A 20500-nucleotide genomic window follows, 5' to 3' on the forward strand; every position below is an offset into this window, starting at 1 on the left:
CTTTAGATGGGTGATATTTTTCCTATTATGCGTCTTTTTTTTTGTGTTGGTATCTTGAATTGAGGTTTTCTGGTTCTTCCTATATTAACTGAGTTCTGTGTTTGTATTAGATGACTTTTGGTGTGTGTTTTTTGTCTGGTTGGATTATTGACCTATTGTTGGGTCCTGTTTTGCCACTATTTTAGTGGTTTTTCAAATAAAACGTAAGAGGAAAAAAGTGAGCACTCTTGAGAGGTTCTCTAATTTGTCCTTGAATTTCAATTGATCTTTGCTTTTTCAATTGGATTTTGAAGTCTAATATCTATGTATGTATGTATCTGTATTTACGTAATAGAGAAGATTATTTTTTATATCTCAACAGATCTTTCCTTTAGAACTCATCCTCTGTCTTATGGGACTTTCTCATCAATTTATTTTTTCTTTGCAACAACAATTTATATAACCATAAGAACTAAAGACATAGCATCCAAAGACCCATCCATAATTCCAACATAACTATTTAGGCAGTAGAATCTTAACATTACAACCTTAATATTCACCAATATTTTGCACAATTTGACGTGCAAAACTTATTAATTCACAATATAATCAAAGTCCCATGAATCCAATCCCTTTTCAATTCATCCTCAGAGGCTTCTTCATGCTCCATGCATTAAGATTCTCGACAATGATTGTCTCAGTCCCATTGTTGAATGCGTACAAATGAGCATTCTCAAGCACTGCTAACGTAGGATAAACCCTAGATGTGATGCATGTTTTTCCTCCAGCTCCGAAGCTTTCCACTACAGAATGATCAATCTGAAAGTAAAATGATTAAATATATAAGATACTATAAGGACTACAAAGTTAAAGATTGATCATACCAGACTCCTCAGTGAAAGCTTCTTATCAGTCAAATCTACATCAACAAAGCCAGCAAATGATGGTTTATAAAGACCATCCTTCAATGAGGAACTGCAAAATTTTTTAATTCGAATCAAGTTATAAATTTGATGACATACTTAACTAAAAGTTATAGAAGATTCACCTTCTTGCATCAGAGCATAATAGGACTATATGTTTCTGTGAACTTTTGAATATTCTGAAGAAGACTGGAGTATATTCTTCTAGGTTTTCAGAAGCTAAAGCCAAGAGCCCAAATGGGCCAATTCCACCTTGAACCTTTGAACCCTTTTTGGCACAGAGAAGTTGGGCATCTGTCAAACTCCAACCAAGGTTAAATGCTTCTACTTTATCCAAACTAGGAATATAGAAGGTAACATCAACATCAGCCTGTAAGCAATATCAAGTAAATTGGAGTTGATTGGTTAAAAAAGTTGAAAAAATTGTATCTTCAGCTCAAATAAACAAATCTTAAAGTAAACCTGAGCAGCAGAAATTCCTTTGACTTCAATATGATCGCCTGTTTTAAGCATTTGATGGTTCATTTTAACATTTGTCCCTCTTAGAGTCTCCAACTCTTGAATAGGCCATTGCATCAATTGCCTTTGACTTGGATCGAGCCACACTATTCTTGGAATTGCCTAGGAAAACAAATTGTTAAGTCATCAAATTTAACATGGTTGTGTACTAAGTAAATACACACACAGATTATTTTAGTACCTGAATTCCTGCCCATCCTTTTCTAACATCATCTGAAGTGGTATCAGATTCATTAACCCACCCCCACAAAATCCTCCTCTTTTTAGCAGGGTCAAAAAATGTCTTTGAAGCATAAAAATTCCCATAATCATATCTAATGCCAGCCCATCCATCGACGGATGTATTATCAGGCACATATCGATCCTCATTAGTTAAATATGTCCCAACTGTGTAGTAATCATATCTGGTAACATCCAAGCTCACTTTCAAAACATGCTTCACTTGTTTTCCCACCACAGAAGTGTCTAAACCTTGTCTACCAGATAACAAAACTGGGTAAAAATCAGGGCATTCCCACATTCCTGTGTGGGGTGCTGAATGTAAAGGGTGTTTAGCTTTGATCCAATGAATGAAATCTCTACTTCTATACAGATAGGCCATCCCTCTGTGATTCCTTTTGCTTCCCACTACCATTCTCCAGTGACCACTCAACCACCAGGCAGTGGTTGGGTCTCGAAAGGCACTAGCATTCACGCCTGCTTCAGGATCGACAACTGGGTTTAAACCAGCTGGCTTGATCCACTTTCGTAGATAAGGGTCAGATAAATTTGCTGGGACTGCGTAGTTTTGGACTTGTCTGTCACTGGGATCGACCCCCGTGTACAAAATTATGGGTTTATTGCCAGGAAGAATGGTGGCAGAGCCAGACCAAGCTCCCTTTCTATCGAAGCGATGTGAAGGATAAATTGCGGGTTCAAGTGCTTTCCAATTGATCATGTCTTTTGAAACTGAATGAGCCCACACAATGTTGCCCCAAACTGCACCTTTGGGATTATATTGGTAGAAAAAATGGTATATTCCATTGTAGTACATTGGGGCTACAAAACCAACAAAATACTTTATTCCAGGACACCATTCAATGGGAAAGGAACATTCATAGGGTTATGTTAGTGAAACTCACCGTTTGGATCTGTTGATGATTTGTCCATTTTTGAAGAGCCCAACACAAAACAAAGCAAGTGGGAGGTTAGTCATCAAACTATAATTCATCACATCTTACAACTTATAGCTTTGAATTTCATAATTTAGAATCCATCCCAATCACAACACCTAAGAGAAAAATATTCTACTATTTCACTTTTATATAGACCTGTCTATGGGCCGGGCCGGGTCGGGTTCGGGTCGGGCCCACAAAAAATTTCAGCCCATTTACTAGGCCTGGCCCGAAATATGGGCCTGAGATTTTGCCCAGGCCCAGCCCGAAGAAAAAATATGGGGCCCGAGCCCGGTCCGGCCCGGCCCGTTTTTAATTAAAATTAAAATTATTTTTTTAATAAAATTAAAACTAATTATTATTAAAATTAATTGTTAGTAAAATTATCAAATTATTAATTGTTAATTGTATTAATTGTTGTAATAAAATCTAACATTTGATTAGTAAATTTATCAATTTATTAATTGTATTAATTATTGTAATAAAATCTAACATTTGATTAGTAAATTTATCAAATTATTAATTGTATTAATTGTTGTAACAAAATCTAACATTTGATTAGTAAAACAAACTTGATGTTTTATTATTATTATTTTGTAACACTAGTCAAGGAAATGAAAGTAAATAAACTTAAAATAAAAAATTATTATATTTTAAAAATAAAAATATATATATTTAATATTTGTCGGGCCGGGCCGGGCCCGGGCCAAAAAATATTGCCTTAGACCCGGCCCATTTTTTAAACGGGCCTAAAATTTTGCCCAAGCCCATATTTCGGGCCTATATTTTTACCCAAACCCTCCCATATTTCGGGCGGGCCGGGCGGCCCGGCCCATGGACCGGTCTACTTTTATATAGGTAACGCTGAATATATCCATATAATTCAAATAATTCAATTTCCATTGATATTCCAGTAAAATAAATTTACATATTTGATACTCATTCACATTTAATAATATAATATAAAATAGATATATCTATTCAGTTAGTAACTAAAAAAAATTTAAAAAAAAGGTCTAAAGTTGATTATCACTTCCCAAACTCTAATTATAGGCTGAATTCTTTTATTGTTTTAGTTATTAAAAAATAATTAATTATACTTAGCAATTTAAATAATATAATTTCATATTAATTACATAAAAATAACAATTAACAATTAGTATTACCAAAAGGCCAGAATATATTTATATCCTAAAATATAAGCTTAAGGACCACAACATAGTTAAGAAGATGATTCAAGAAAGTGGTTCCAGCAAAAGAAAAAAAAAAGATTCCCATTTGCCAAAAAACGGCACAAAAGCTATTTAGCTTCGGAAATTGCAGTGGTGACCCAAAGAAAGATATGATGATGTTAAAAGAGAAATCAGATGGCCCAGTTTCTAAACAAGCTAAAAATATATACTAATTCAAATTTGTGTGTTGCATAAAATTTTTAGAACATGATCTTAAATTTTAATTAATATGCATAACATATGTTTTGCATGTTATCTTATAGATACCAAAAAGTTATACTGCTACTCAGCATAGTCCTTTTCATTGACATGGACATTATGTCTACTCAGATTTCACTTGCGAGAAACAAAAAGAGAACAAATGTCATGGTAGAGCGACATTGATAGTTAATACCTAATACCTAATATTTTACTAATTTAACTCACCTAACTATCATATCTATCTTTTCTAAATCCTACTCGCTTTCATTTTTATTACACAATATACTATTTGCAACATATATACAAAGACACCATCATAAATCTAACTTTTAATCTTTAAATTGTTTGTACATTCCCCTATTATTTTTTTCTTTTTTAGCTAAATTTAACCTTTAACATTTTAAAAAGAAATAAATTTTACCATTAATCTTTCAGAAATAGTTCAATTGATGGTTTTTAATGAAAATACAAACTAAAACACTAAATTTTTAAACAAAATAATTCATGTTTAATCCTTACTCTTTTTTTTCTTTTTTTTTTGAATTTTAGTTTTTTAAATATTTTTTGACGTGACATATAAAAGAATTAATGTCATGTCAACATGAAGTATGCATAAATTACGACATAGGTTGTCATGCCGAAATCATTAAAAAATTAATATTTTAATCATCATTTCTATTAAATAAAAGTGTTCTGACTTTTTAAAAAAAATAATGATTAAAGTTAATTAAAATAATAATAAAGATCAAATTGATAAAAAAGTGTAAAGATTAAATATCATTATATCTAAAATAAATTACAAATTTTCATCATCAACGCATCAAAATTGAAATCTTTTATATCAATTAGAGTTGTTTTCTTTTTGTGAATTTGTTTTATGCAGGAAGGCAAACGATATCTTTGTTATTAGGTTAAAATAGAGAATTACCCAGATTTTTTTTCATGACTTCTGATCAAGTTAAATGCTGCAAATCTATACTATAGTTAGAGCTTTCCATAAGGCCTGATGAAAAAAGAAAGATAGGTAATGATCCTATCATCTTTTGTGCCATTAATTTATATATAAATTTTGACACTTTACTATATAATTTTATCTTATTCATGATGTCATGTCATGTCATATTTTAATTTTCTTTGTCTTATGTTCTATCAGTCCTATTATCATCTTATGTCTCATAGTGCTAGGTTTAAATCTTGAGTTACATACCAATGTTTTGATATTTAATGTAATATTTTTATATTATGCTATTATGTCATGTTGATTTTATTTTTCTTCTCCTATCGTGTATATATCTTAATTTAGTTTTTCATAGTAATTTAATTTTGAAGTTTAAATTAATTAACTTCTTAATTAAATTAGTTCTTTTTAAGAACTCCCTAATTAAATTGTTACTTCCATCCTTGATTAAAATAAAATCACATTAAAAAACTTAATTTTATACTAAATCTCAAAAATATAACTGCAGTTTATGGGTATTACAAAATTTGGCCACCCCACTAAGAAAGTAAGTAGTTCGGTTCAATTACACGATCTTCAAAGCACTGAGACCCTACTATACTTTATAATATCACTTTGCAGAAGAAAAAATATATACATATATAATAAAAGATTCTTCCAGAAAAAAATCCAACCATCCATTAAAATTCTTTTATATATTTTAAGGAATCTGAGTAACATAGAACCTGAAAAATTAATCTTGGAAGCAACCAAAACCATGCATGCATGACACCCAAACAGCATGCCTTAAAAGTGCGTTTTTTTTTTCCGGCTGAAAACTAACAAAAACTAAAAAGAAATGGAATGGAACACAGCATGATCCTGGAGAAACTAGACATGTTGACCACAAAATTAAGCCCTCCAACTATTTTCTGCAAGTCAATGCAATAACAAACAAATAATATTCATACCACAGATGAAGGAAGCGGCTAATCTTTGAGCAATATATATACATATATAAAATAAGCCCTCTAAAAGGACAAACAAAGCAGTAAACAAGGAAAAGAAAATACCCTTATGACTGTTCGAAAGAAACGTACCGTTGATCCAATTCTTAGGAGGCTGAAAGTGGAAGGCAGTTCTGTGGAGTTGGTGGACACTAACAGCGCTGAGAGACTGAAATTGTGGATAAATCTCGTGAGTTGCTTCCACTCGGCCATTGTTAACGGCGCAAAGGAAAGTGATGAATAGGGTAAGAGAGAGCAGCTCTGAAACTGCCATTGAAACTAAACACACAAAGGAAAATAGACTAATTAATTTAGTTGTAGGAGGACGAAGTTGGGTTGGTATTTATAGAGAGAGAGCAGTGAATTTCTTTGAATATGTCATGGGGCAAATTACAATTTTTTTTTTATAAATGGCACAATAAAATTTTAACTCTAAAGTCTACACCAAGTTGAAAGTTCCAACTAGAAACAAAATTACACTGGAACTATTATTCAACAAACTATCATAGTGTCAGTTAAGGCAAAGGTCTCCAATTCTATCATATACACATGTTAGGTATGAAATTTGTTTGATTTTTTTTCGATTCCTTATCTATTGTTTTTCATATATTACTTTGATTTTACATTTATCAATATACCTATAAATAAAACACTTAAATTATGGCTAAAAATAAAAATATATATAATAATGGTGCCCATAATTTTTTAAAATATTTTTATTTTAAATTTTAAAAAATAAAAGACATAATCATCCTAAATTCTATGGGTTTTTTTTATTATTTATTTTGGCATTCGGATGAATGAATGCTATTAACCTATGAACTTGACTTGTGTATTTAAGATTTCAAGTTCTTATGTAAATATATGGATTCTCCTTTAAATTATTTCAGTCAATTAGTTAAACTTAAGTTGGTTCTATTATAACTTGAAAAAAAAAACTCATTATAAAATTTGTAACTACTTTTATGTTCAAAATGAAGTGACATAGACTCGATTAGGAAATTGAAAAAAATATAATTTTAATAAATCTATAAAATAAAGGATATAAAAATTTCTTTTATCATAAAAATTAAAATTAATTTTAAAAACATATCCCTCTTTACTTTCTCCTTTCGCTTTTTTTTCTTCTTTTCACCCATTTTGTAGGTGTTTGAAAATCAATTATCTTTTTAAAAAGATAAAAGAATAGAAACAATGTTTATGTGGATTTCAAAAGAAAAGAAAAAACAATCTTTAAGTGTGTAGTCTACAATTATGACGTGTGAACGGCTTGAAATATCGTCATGTGTTTTATAATAAATAATAAATGTAATTTATTATATTTTACATTTTTTAATTTAAAATATATAATTAATTCTTAACTAATTATAATATGATCATTCTAAATATAGTTTAATTAAAATGATATTAAAAAAATAAGTATTAATTGTAGTTATTGTCTTGATTTATATGAAACCGAGATTAAAACTATTATGACACACCTTCAATATTAAAAACTTTAATTATATTTATGTTACCAATTCTTTTAACTTATTTATTGGCTCCACAGCTTCAATTCTTTCCAATTTTTTTTTTTATTTATGAACAAAGAAATTGGGTTTCCACTTCTTCCCAAGTTTTAGTGATCAACCTTTTAATAATACCAAACTATTATACATTATGTAAGTGGATTCACCTTTACTTTAAGTTATATCATTGTTATTACAATATCTAAAAGAACATGGATTTAAATGGGTTTAAACGTATATTTTCTTCCAATTTAAAATTTTGAAAAATTTATGTTTAAAAGTAGATGTTGTATAAAAAAAATGTTATGCATAAAAGTCATAGAGATTAATATAATTCAAGTGTTGAATATTATCAAGACTTAATTAATTGAAAAATCATTACACAATTATTAGTATTTGGTACGTTGGAAGTATACTTTTTTTTAATTTTATAAGTAGTCTTAAAAAATTAGCATTTTTCTATTTTTAAATATTTTAATATAGTTTTATAGGACATTTGTCAATCCCTTAATCGAAGACACTAGGCCAAATAATTCCCAAATATATATATATTAAAAAATACAATTAATTTCCATAAAAACGTCATTTTAATTAAAAGATATTTATTTATTTTTATTTATTTAAGAACTTTAAAATTTTATTTAATATAATATTTATTTTCTTTCCACAACATTATTCTTTATTAATTTTGTTTAGGATTTAATTTGATTTGATTATTAATTGGTTTGATTTTATTCTTAATAATTAGTTTGACCATTTATTTTCTTTCCATAATAATATTTTAGGATAAGTTGTGATTTTTGGTGACATAAGAAAATTTGAAATAAAAAAATTAAGAAAATGTACTAAAATTGAGTATCAATAATACTTAAGGAATAAATCCATTTTTTCCATATAAGTAATAATGTAATATTAAGATTTAAAAGATGCAAATAAATTTGTTATTTTCTTTATCCTAGCTTTGAATTATTATTTTTTTATATTATTTCTATTTTAAATATAATTATATATTTTCTCTATAAATAAAGGTCTTTATTAATAATAAAGTAGAGCCATTTTATAAGCATCTCGTTACTTCAATATAGTATCCAAGCCTTTTGTCTAGTGACATGGTTTTCGATCCTAATCTATAGGTTACTTTCTTTTACCCTTTCATTCAAATGAGCATATCCTTGGATCTTATATAGTTCCAACTATTTTTCTTTTCCAATTGAAACAATGTCAGCTCTTGCTCAACAAAGTCAACGAATCAACTTTCTTTAATTATCACCAACCAATCATTGTGTAGACAGAATTTTTCGAATCAATTACAGACATCGTGTGTCAAGTCAGACTAACCATAATCCAAGTCGAAGTTACCATGGGTAAAAATAATGACATCATATTTGTGTCATAATTATTTTTATTTAACTAATTTAAATTAAATTATTAAGTGATAATATTAAATGATTATTTTATCTTTAGTTAGTTAAATTAATAAGAGACAAATAATAAATAAAAGAGTTTAATCTTTGTGGATCACTTCAAATGAAGAGTTTATATTCCACAAGAAATTTCTAATTTTACTTAGACAATTGGTACTATAAAAGGGGGTTACCTCTAAGTCATTGAACACATTCACAAGTTCAAAAGTCTTGAAGTTCTCTAAAGAAGACTCTAGAAAAAAATTGAAGAACTTGAAGAAGTTCTAACAAACATCATGTTAGTTCTAAAGAAAAGTTGTCTTCCAATCAAACTGTTTCTAAAGAAAGTAGCCTATTGATTTAATTTAGCCAATAGAAAATAGGCTAAACCCATTTTTTTAAAAGCAAGCTTAAAAGGTCGTTAAACTCTAGACAACTCTGGGATCAAAGCTCTCCCCAATCTAGTTACACCAATACAAAGGAGATAAAATTCGTTTTCAATATTAAGTCTAGAATACCCTTGAAGCAAAACCATCCATCCAAGATCAAGTCTTGGAGACCCTTGGATTCAAACTCTCTCCAAAGACCCTTGAACCCAGTCAAATCAAATTCTCAATCAAGCATCTTGTCAAACTCATCCTCAAGATCAAGTCTCGACAAACCTCAAAGCAAATTGCATCCTTCCAAGATCAAGTCTAAACAATCATTGGAATAAAAATCCATCAAAAAGAATAACCAAAGGGGATTTCTTTGCAAAGAAATTCAGCAATTGTAACTTCTTTTCAAAGTTTATAAATAAAATTCGACAACAAAATTTTTAAGTCAATATTCAATTTGAAATTTGTGTACAAATTTCTCGCACACCCAGTGTGACAATCTCTATCTTTATCTCTTTTCTCAAAAAGATAAAGTTAAAAGTTACAATGGGCTCAAAGAATATCATCATCAGCAAACTAGCTAGCAAAGCCACTTAAGCTAATGCTGCAACAAATCAATCCTCAAACCCAAAATCTCTCAATTACCTTTTTTTTTCCAATTCAATCCTCGGAAGCTTAATTTCCAACATTAAAGGATATATATGTACATACTTAATGTGCATGCATAAAGGATGCAGTTAAAATAATATATGGATGGGATTTCATATTATTTTTAATTAGGAATAATTTTATCGAAATTATTAATAATGGTTTAATAATTTTCGACCAAATATACGTGTTAAGGAATTATGAAACTTGATAACCTTATGGTAAGGTGTCACTTTTTTTTTAGAAGATTCTTTAATTAACTCCCTCTATTCAATATGGGATTTTGAATAAAAAGAAGTTATATACGATGCATACCAACGTTCCAACAGGATTGAGCCGCCTTCTTTCATCTCTTCCATTTGTGCTACTACACCAAATTTATTAGGTGCATTGCTTTAATACCAATTGAAAAAATTGAAGTTTGGTAGTGAGGTGTGGCAAATGATTTGAGCATACAGATTGGTACACCAATAGATAACATAAAAATAATAGAAGATATAAAATAACAGGTTGTTAATACATGTCAAACTTAACTTACATCCATGAGACCTTACCCAAAAATCCTTACAAACCGTTGCAACCTCTCTATTATATTACACAATGAACTCACTAAAAACACTCACCTTCCTTACTAGAGGTATAAACTAAACATTGAGAAAGTGAAAGTGAAAGCACATAAAAATATCCCTTGCAAATGAATTAGATTGCGCTCTACATTCAATCCAACGGAAATGCCACTTATTTATAAGCCATCATAACCTCATCCAACTAAAGGATAAATGGGCTAATATATATTTTATTTGTTTGTTAATTATTCATAACTTTAAATTATCAAGAAATGAATTCAATTATCACAAATTATCCTCCATATAACCTTCATATTTTAACTTATTTTAATCATCAAAAATCTTCAGTAGCATCCATAAAAAATTGCTTTAATTGCATAACCATGATCTTCAACTATCACTTAATGCTATGAAAATTTTAATTAAAACCGAATTAGTTTGGTTAATCAACTTGACCATCCAATTTAATACGGCCGGATGTCAATTAATTTTTTTTAATTTTAATTATTGGTTAATTCAATTCAAAAGCAAGTAATTAACCGAATTAATCGATTAACCAAGATTAATAATATTATATATATAAGCCCCACATATTATAGATAAGTCTAATATATTATAAAAACTAATGAATTTATAAATATTCATTTTATGAACTAAGAACAAAGAAAATAACATTGCAATTAATTCCAGTTAATTCGGTTAATAAATTTTTAAAAAATCAATTCGATCAATAGTCAAGGGCTTCAAAATTTCAATTAATTCAATTAATAGTAGTTTTGGTCAGATTTTAATCAAATCAACCATTTGAACACCCATATTATTACTTAGCCGATAAAATTTACTTATCTTTATCACGTCATATTCTTGTTCATCCTTAATATATTACCACCAAAATATCCTTATTAAACTCAAATATTAATTTATTTGAGTTGAGAATTATTAATAATTTCTGCTACCAATTTTTATGAATAAAATAAAAAAAAGTACCCTTAATCAAAACTATCCAATTTTATAAGACACGGTCTACCTTTAGGTGTGGTACAAGATGTTACGATATTTGTTCTTACATTGCCTGATATAATGTAGCCTATGCATCAACACTTGTACATACCACCTCCTTCACTATTAGGAGATAGGACTTTTTTCCTAAGCAAAAACTCGGATAGACCATCCATTCAAATGGCTCTTTTCATTTTTTTTTTTTCATGATCATTCACTCGTTTTTGTGTGAACCACCACTCTTCTTATTTTTGCCTCAAAAACTATTTATTTATTTAACTTTTTAAATATATTCTCTAGAAAGTATAGTCTAACTAAATCTCTTGGGGAAGACATTTTGCCCCTTAATAATTGGTCAACATCCTCCTTTTAAGTTCATATGCAACAGAATATACATATTTACATTTAATCTAATTTTGTATAATAACCCATTCAATGAAGGTAATTAATATGACGAAAATAACGTTATAAATCACCGAATCAAATTTAGAATGAAGCATGAAGTTGTAGCTTTACCACTGTGATGGAAGTTTCAAAGTCTCTTCGTCTTTGTTTAATAGTATGGAATGTTATTATTGCAATACTCAGTTTTAACAATGGAGTGGAAGCTTCTCATGGGATTTATCCTGAATATGAATCTCTAGCTGCATCTACGGTTAGGCAACTCCATAGAACAGGTTACCACTTTCAGCCTCCACAGCATTGGCTCAATGGCACGTTCTCCATCAATTCTTTAAGAATATCACGTAGCTCTACGTAGTAGATCATAGCTCGGAAATAAATAAATAAGGATTTTAAAAACTAAGATTCCAACTTGTAAATTGATTGAATGTCATCTCTTATATAAAAGAATTTTACTTTCACGTTTGCTGAGGGTGAAGGTCAAATGGATAGTTTCGTAGTGGCAGCAAACATGCCCTAATTAATATGAAATCCTCATTACTCGGTGGACGTATCTTGTAAGAACTAGTTAGCAACTGCCAACTTTATTTGCTTTTTGTTGTTTAATAATGGTGGAATCACGCGTGCCATTACAAAGCTAAGCTGTGTCACTACGACAAAATGCTTGAAAAGTCATTTTCTTTACCTGCTTATATATGTATATGCACACACTTTATATCACTTCTTCATATAAAATGGTCGCGGTGAATCCTTATTAAGGAAGACTTCCATTTTGAGGGGAAAAAATGAAACATAGTACGCACTTTATGTCCTTTTCTCCCCCACTATACAGTGTTCCTTTTTTTAGCATAAAGAAAATTAGGGTTCCCCTCATCCACATAGAACTTAACCAGAACCATGAAAAGAAAAAGAATTGGGTTCGGCAGTCTGGAGGAGACACAAATGTACTTTCCCATTATAATTTTGGATTTTGTTGTCAAAGTTGCATAATCTTAAAAGTGGGTGGATATCAACTTCAATGGTATTTGTGTAGTAGATTCATATCATATGGGAAAGTAAAATTCGATTTGATTTGAAAAAATTAAAAAAAATTCAAACGTTGAGTTAATTAAATTGAGTTATTCGAATACTCAAATAAGTAATTCAAGTTTGGGTTCAAGTTCAGCTGAATTTTATAATTTGAATAATATATTGGTATAAATATCTTTTTAATCCCTGTCAATTTTGAAAATGAGCAAATTGGTTTCTCTCTCTTAACAAAAATTACAAAACAATTCAAAATAATTTTTAAAATTCCAAATATTTATAAAAATATCCAAATTTTATATTTTTTTAAAAATTTAAAAAATTATAAGAATATATAAAGAAAGTTAAAATTTTAAAAATATTCTAAAATAATAATTGTGAGACCAAAATAAGTTAATTAATGATTCAAGTTTATCAAATTAAAGTATATTGATTTTTTTTATCTTATTTTGCTTTGAAAAGGTTTTCAAATATATATGTTTTCAAATTTATGTGCTCTAACATGAAATTAGTTATGTTGTAACAAAATTTTAATTTAACATTTTTTATTTTCTAATTTAACTTAAATAATTTCACTCGATTTGAGTCAACTTAAATTTCATTTAACTCGATTTGAAAAAAAAAATTCAAATCAAATTAGGATGATAAAATAAGACTCGTCAATTTAATTAACTTACAATTTCTTCATTTAATTTAACTAGATTCGATTGAGTCCTAATATATACAAATCATCTTAATCCTTTAAATATCAACAAAAATCCGACTATTTTATCATAACTCTTTATTTTTGCATATCATTCTTCTTCTTTTTTTTGGATTATTAAGTCTTTATTTTATTTCTTGTCTTCAAAGTCTACAACCTTATCATTATATTCTTTTTTTATATTTTTAAAACCCTTTGATTTTTTAAAAAAATATTTTTAAGAAATTGTTGTATCAAATTAATTTTCGAACTCTTTTAATTTCTGAAATTATTTTGTTGTATTATTCTTTTTTAATATTTTGAATTATTAGGTCTCTATTTTTTAAAATTTGTATTAAAAAATATAACATATTCAGTATTTTATATCATTTTTATATTTTTTAGACTTTTGATTTTTAAATTATTTAAGAAATCAACGTATCAAATTATTTTTTAGCTATTTGGCTTAACTTTTTTAATATTAGTTTTGTTTTAGATTGCTAAACTCTTCTTTTATGAATTTTTTTTATCCAATTATTTTACTCTCAACTTTTAATTATTTATGTAAAGGTTAATTGAAAATTGTAGATAAAATTTTTCTTTTTTAGCTTAACCAAATGAAAGGAGTTGAAATTCCTTTTCTTTCGTTTTCCTTTCCTCTATAAAATTTAAATATCCAGATAAAAAATAAATATTTCAACCAAATAAAAAAAATATATATTCTTCATTTCTTTGGAAAATGATTGTATGAAACAGTGACCCCACTCATCTGTATCCCTTTTTCAATAGTTTTATACCACATCATCATTTTCATCCTGAATTTCAATATTTTCATCTTAAAAAAAATCAAATCCAAATTAAAATTCAGGATAAAATTATCGATATGATATAAAACTATTGGGAAGGGATAATATTCATGTTTCATACAATCCTTTCTCTCCTTTCTTTTCTTTTCTTTTCCTTTAATATTATTTATCTGTAATAGATTTTCAACAAATAATATTTGAAATATATAGACGTAAATATCAAATATATATTAAAAATGAATTTAGACACCATCAATTCTATCATGCTGTTATGTTTTTTTTTTTATATATGTTAAGGAGTTAACATCACTGACTTCTGGTTTCTTTCTTTGCTTTGGTTCTTTCTCATTGGGGGCGTTCAAAAAACTGAAAATTTCCAAGGGTAGATCCAAATGGTGTGTAATATTAGTCTAGTTTCCTGTAATTGAGCTAAAGTAATTTATTCTCACAATTCATGTGTTTATATGATACAGCCCCCATGTGTTTTAAGGGATCCTACCATTCGTTTTACCAATACAATCCCAAAGGGTCAGTGTGGGCCAACATAGTTTGGGCCCATTAAATCTCAATAGATTTGGTGAATTGGGAAGCCCTTGAACCAGCAATCTTTCCTTCAGAACCCTTTGACATAAAGGGCACTTGGTCAGGTTCAGCCACCGTTTTCCCTGACGGTAATCCAGTAATTTACTACACAGGGGTAGACGCCAAGGGACAGCAGGTTCAAAACTATGCCATACCGGCAGATAGAACAGATAAGAACCTACGTAAATGGGTAAAGCCTAAGGAAGGGAACCCAATGGTGGTTGCCGATAAAGAAATTAATGGCAGTGCCTTTCGTGACCCTACAACTGCTTGGCAAGCGAATGGGTATTGGAATATATTGGTAGGAAGTAGAAAAGGCAGTACAGGGGTGGCCTATTTGTTCAAGAGCAAGGATAAAAAGACATGGACCAAGACGGCTCGTCCTTTGCACGAGGTCCCTAACACAGGCATGTGGGAATGTCCAGATTTTTTCCCTGTTTCAACATCCCATGAAAAGGGATTGGATTTTTCTGAACTAGGGAAGGATGTGAAACATGTTCTGAAAGTGAGCTTAGATGTTACAAGATTTGAGTATTACACAATTGGCACCTATTTCCTAGACCAAGATAAGTATGTTCCCGACAAGGGCCAAGTTGATGGGTGAGATGGACTTAAATTAGATTATGGAAATTTTTATGCATCCAAGTCATTCTATGACCCTGTGAAGTTCAGGAGGGTTGTATGGGGTTGGGCTAATGAGTCGGGTTCTAAGGAAGAAGATGTTAAAAAAGGATGGGCTGGAATTATGGTACTATCTTCATTATTTTATATGTTTTAGGTGCTATAGTTATTAACTTATTATAAACTTTAATGCCTTTTTTATTTTTTATGATTCTTATTATCTCAGCCGATTCCAAGAACACTGAGGCTTGATCCCAGTGGAAAGCAATTGTTGGTATGGCCTATTGATGAATTTGAGACTCTGAAGGGAAACAAGGTCCAGATGAGTAATCAACAGCTTGAAACTGGAAAGCCTGTTAAAATCAGTGGAATAACTGGAAATCAGGTTTGGTCCCTAAAAGAAACTATGACAAACATAAATTGATTGAATGAAATGGAATGAGTATCCCGTTTTATATCTCCTTGGATCTTTTTTGCAGGCTGATGTTGAAGTCACCTTCTCAATACCGAACTTAGAGAAAGCAGAGCCATTTGATCCTAGCTGGAAAGATCCTCGAGACCTTACAAAATGAAATCCAGAGTCCAGGGTGCCATCGGTCCCTTCGGTCTGCTGGCATTCGCTACAGAAAAGCTAGAAGAATTCACTCCAGTTTTCTTCAGGATATATATTCAAAGCTCAAAACAACAAACATGTTGTTCTCATGTGCTCTGATGCAGAACCGTCAGTCAACCTTATTCCTCCATTATATATATATACATAACACACACTCTCTCTGACCTCTTACTTTTTTTATTTGATTTCGTTGTTGCAGTTCCACTGTGATGACTAATGTTTACAAACCAATGTTTGGTGGTTTTTAGATGTTGATTTGTCTGATAGAAAGCTTTCACTTAGGAGTTTGGTATATATGAAAAAGCCTTTCACTATTTTTTTCTTTTTTATTTAGTGATAAGGTATCATGCTAAGTCATGCATCAAATACTATATTTGTTTTGGCAGATTGATAACTCGGTGGTGGAGAGTTTAGCGGCGGGAGGCAAAACATGCATCACATCCAGGGTATATCCAACGCTAGCAGTATTTCAAGACGCTCAAGTGTTTGCATTCAACAATGGAACTGAACCTATTACTCTAGAACACGCAAGTGCTTGGAGCATGGAAAGCCCTCGGAAAATGAACAACTGAACCACTTTTCTCATTCAAACAACACGTTACACTTCACTAGTTTGTAACGTGGTAGTTTAACGGTACAGAATAGTTTGTAGCGGTAATTTTATCATTATTAGGATCTTTTGTGCTAATTCTATCAAACTTTTCGCAATTTCTCTCTTTTTCCAACTCCCATTAAAATTTTCTCACGAATTTTATTAACTAAATTTTTGGATAAATTGGAAATTAAAATTAAGGGCTAAAAAATTAAATATTAATTTTAAATTATAAAATCTATTTGGAATGTTCCTTAAAAGTTAAAAGGCATTTCACTCCAAAAGTTGCATCTTCTTTCAACTTTGTATTTTTTATGGGTTTTTCTTCCAATTTGTCATTATATTAGTACTTTTTTTTGTAATTTTTTGATGACAATATAATCTAAAATTTGTAATAAATCATGATTTATTATCCTTACCAAAACATTATTATTATTCTCGCCCTTCGTTAGAATAGTCATTACATTCATTTTAAAAATGTCATCACAAAGATACCATTTACCGACATTATAAGGCTCAAGCAAATAAGAAGAGGCAACATTATTATTCTCATCCTTCGTTACAATGGTAATTACATTCATTTTGAAAATGTCATCATAAAGATACCCCTTAACAACAATTATACCATTTTTGATAAGTACAAATTTGTCACTTTCGAAGACCATTTTAAAACCATTTTTGCTCGATAACGATCCAGACGCAAGGTTCTTCCTAATATCTACTACATAGAGTATATTGTTTAGGGTGAGAAATTTCTCGAAGGTCGTTTGCAGAATATCTTTTCTATTGTCAAGTACTTTTGAAGTAGATGCATTCCCCATGTAGAGTTGTTCTCCATCCACTAAGTTGAGAACATCCTCTTTTCAATACAAACATGTCTTGTGGCACCAGTGTCAATCCTCCGTTGCTCAAGATTATTGATCAAGTTGACCTCAAAGACAACTCCTGACAAGTTCATTTCTGAAACTTCCTTTAAAAGTTCATTCCCTTTTGTGACATGGGCTTAAAGAATATTTCCTCTCTTTAACTTTCCAAAAGAAGTTTTATTTATGCAATCCTTGGTTTGATGACCAATTTTGAAGCATACAAAGCATGTGCCATGAAATTTCTTATGTTTCTTTTTCCTTTTATGACAAGCTTTTTCTTTTGGGTCTTATTTGGTTTCAAACCACATGTCCAACCACATTTACCTTAGAGGCTATTGAAGAATAATTTTCAATCTCAGGATGAGATCTTCAACTCTCATTTCCTTGCATTTATGCTTAAGGTTGTTCTTGAAATCATTCTAAGAAGGAGACAATTTTCAGTTATTGCAATACTTGAAAAAATTCACTTAAAACGATACCTTCAACAAGAATTTCATGCAAGATTAGTTGAAGCTCTTCAACTTGGCTTATTACAGTCTTTGAATCAACCATCTTAAATCAAGAAATTTTGGACTATGAATTTTTTTCAAGCCCGCATCTTTGTCCTTGTACTATCGATACAAAGCCTCCTATAGTGTCTTTGCACTATTAGTGGACCTAAAAACATCATAGGGTTTATTGTCCAAGCCATTCAGAATGTAATTCTTGCATATGATGTTATTGCGCATCCATGCATTCACAGTAGCAACAGTTGTGGAATCAGATTTTGTTTTTGAGAGTTTCAATTCATCCTTAATTAAGAACTTAGCCAAGTTTAAGGTATTCAAATAGAACATCTTTTGTTACCACCCTACCACTTCAAACTTTTCATGTTTCTCACCATGCATCAATGAGGGTAATAGTGGACTCCTCCCTTCCGAAGAAGTCTTAGTTGTGTTAGTTAAAAATCAATGCATTTTTTATTAAAAAATTGACAACCCAACAAAATAAACAAAATAAAATTTTTACCTTAAGATTGTTAGGAAATTTAATAATAAAAATATAATTTTCTGTTGTTAAAACTAAATAACTATTTACTAAGAAGTTACACATTTATTGGTCAAGAATATATTTTAAGAATCGAAAACTTAACATTGTCATCAAAGATTAAATCTGTCCTTAGGTCGGAATTGTCCGTCACTTGGTGCACTAGTTTTGATGCAATTGTCTCTAAGAACTTCAACATCACCTCAAAAAGTTACACAATTTGACTCCACTGTAATAAAGTCTTAAAAGATGAAATATATAAAGGTAATAAATCTTTTAAAAGGAGAAATTAAATTTTCTTTAATAATCTCCTGGAAAAACCACGAATACATTGAAGTGAAGAAATACTTCACTATTTATACTAGTATAAAGAATAAAACGGACAATTTTTTTCTTAATTAATTCTAATTGTAAGTTCATAAAAATTACAATCATAAATTGTATATAAAACTTTTTTAAGGCTTCATTTAGTACATTTTCTACTTCTTAAAAGATTTTTTAATTGGGTAAACTATACCACAGGTCACTTTAAAATAGTGTTATTTTGATTTTGGTCACTGATTTTTTTTGTCAATTTAGTCATTTAAATAAGATAATTGCTCAAATTTGTCACTACCGTTAAAATTTTCATTAATTCACTAATAGATCACTGACATAGCGTTTTTTTTTTTTACTTTTGACTAAAGCTAGGGAGCTCTTTATAATTAGTCCAAAATACTTTTTTTTTTGCAACATAAAAATCACCAATCCTCATGTGACACCCCACAACTGACCCGATCGTTGGATCAAATGTGTGATATCACATTACGTTACCGAAGCAACTCAAACTAACTTAACATAAATTCACAAAATTGAATTTTTATTCCTCGTTTAGAACAATAAATACATTCATGATTAAACACATACATTCATAGTACATAAGAATCAATTTTATCTACTTACGGGATTATAAAGAGTTGATATCAGAGTTAGGACTTGAATCCAAACTCAAATGTCAAATTTCAAGTTTATGTCTCGAGACAGGTTATGAATTATTTTGGAAATTTTAGTTTTGAAGTTAATAAGTCTCGAGACACTACATGTGTCTTGAGGCAATGTCATTTATGTCTCGAGACTTGGTATAAAGACTAACCTCCCTATTTTCTTATTTTTGCTGCGATGTTTGAATATCTCAAGACAAGGACTCTTGTTTCAAGACCTGAAACAAGGCAAAAATTAATCAAGTTTCAATCTATTTCTGTCTCGAGACAAAGACCACTTGTCTCGAGACTTAGGAGTAATTGTCTCGAGACTAACTAGTTATGCCTCGAGGCATCAGGCTCTTGAATGCAAAAATTAGGATAAATTTATTGTAACAGTCTCGAGATATATTCTCCCTATATCAAGACTTAATGACCAAATGGTCAAAATCCCACTTCTAAGTGTCCAAAACCTTAGCCAATTGAACCCAAACTCGGCTAAAACTTACCTCAAACCACAATCATCGATTTAACCCATCTAAACACATTCCAATATCACCAACACTTAACCAACCAATTTACACAATCAAACCAACATAAACAAGCATAATTAAATAGTAGTCAAAAGATAATCCAATCTTTAAAGCATTATGGATCACTTACCAAAAGTGCTAAAACTAATTTAGGCATCAAACTAACCAAATTAGGTACATACTATATGACTTGAAAACATATATATACATACAAAATAGGACCGTAATAGCTTTCAACCTGAGTTGGAGAGTTGAATGCTTGACCATGAACTTTTATAGCATTTATCCAAAACTTATGCACAGAAACAAACAAATTCATACATTGAATAATTGTTACTA

At 29.9% G+C, this 20500-nt stretch overlaps 1 protein-coding gene and 1 pseudogene across 3 annotated transcripts; one reads left to right on the forward strand and one right to left on the reverse strand.

Annotated features, from left to right (window-relative positions):
* Positions 1-460: 460 nt before the first annotated feature.
* Positions 461-6282, reverse strand: LOC107908686 (beta-fructofuranosidase, insoluble isoenzyme 1). Of its 3 annotated transcripts, none has more exons than XM_016835923.2 (7): positions 6046-6278; positions 2543-2551; positions 1603-2459; positions 1365-1523; positions 1028-1272; positions 864-954; positions 461-782 (listed from the first exon to the last, which is right to left on the reverse strand). In XM_016835923.2, the coding sequence occupies exons 1-7, from the start codon at positions 6224-6226 to the stop codon at positions 723-725; spliced, it is 1602 nt and encodes a 533-aa protein (XP_016691412.1). In that variant the 5' UTR covers positions 6227-6278; the 3' UTR covers positions 461-722. The 3 variants fall into 3 exon arrangements, with proteins under 3 accessions (XP_016691412.1, XP_016691411.1, XP_040956730.1); XM_016835922.2 differs by having other exon boundaries at positions 461-798; positions 6046-6274; XM_041100796.1 differs by having other exon boundaries at positions 692-798; positions 864-898; positions 6046-6282.
* An 8565-nt stretch (positions 6283-14847) lies between these two features.
* On the forward strand, positions 14848-16901 carry LOC107908687 (beta-fructofuranosidase, insoluble isoenzyme 1-like; annotated as a pseudogene).
* The last annotated feature ends 3599 nt before the right edge of the window (positions 16902-20500 follow it).

This window comes from Gossypium hirsutum, chromosome D09, assembly GCF_007990345.1.
Source record: "Gossypium hirsutum isolate 1008001.06 chromosome D09, Gossypium_hirsutum_v2.1, whole genome shotgun sequence".
NCBI lineage: Eukaryota > Viridiplantae > Streptophyta > Magnoliopsida > Malvales > Malvaceae > Gossypium > Gossypium hirsutum.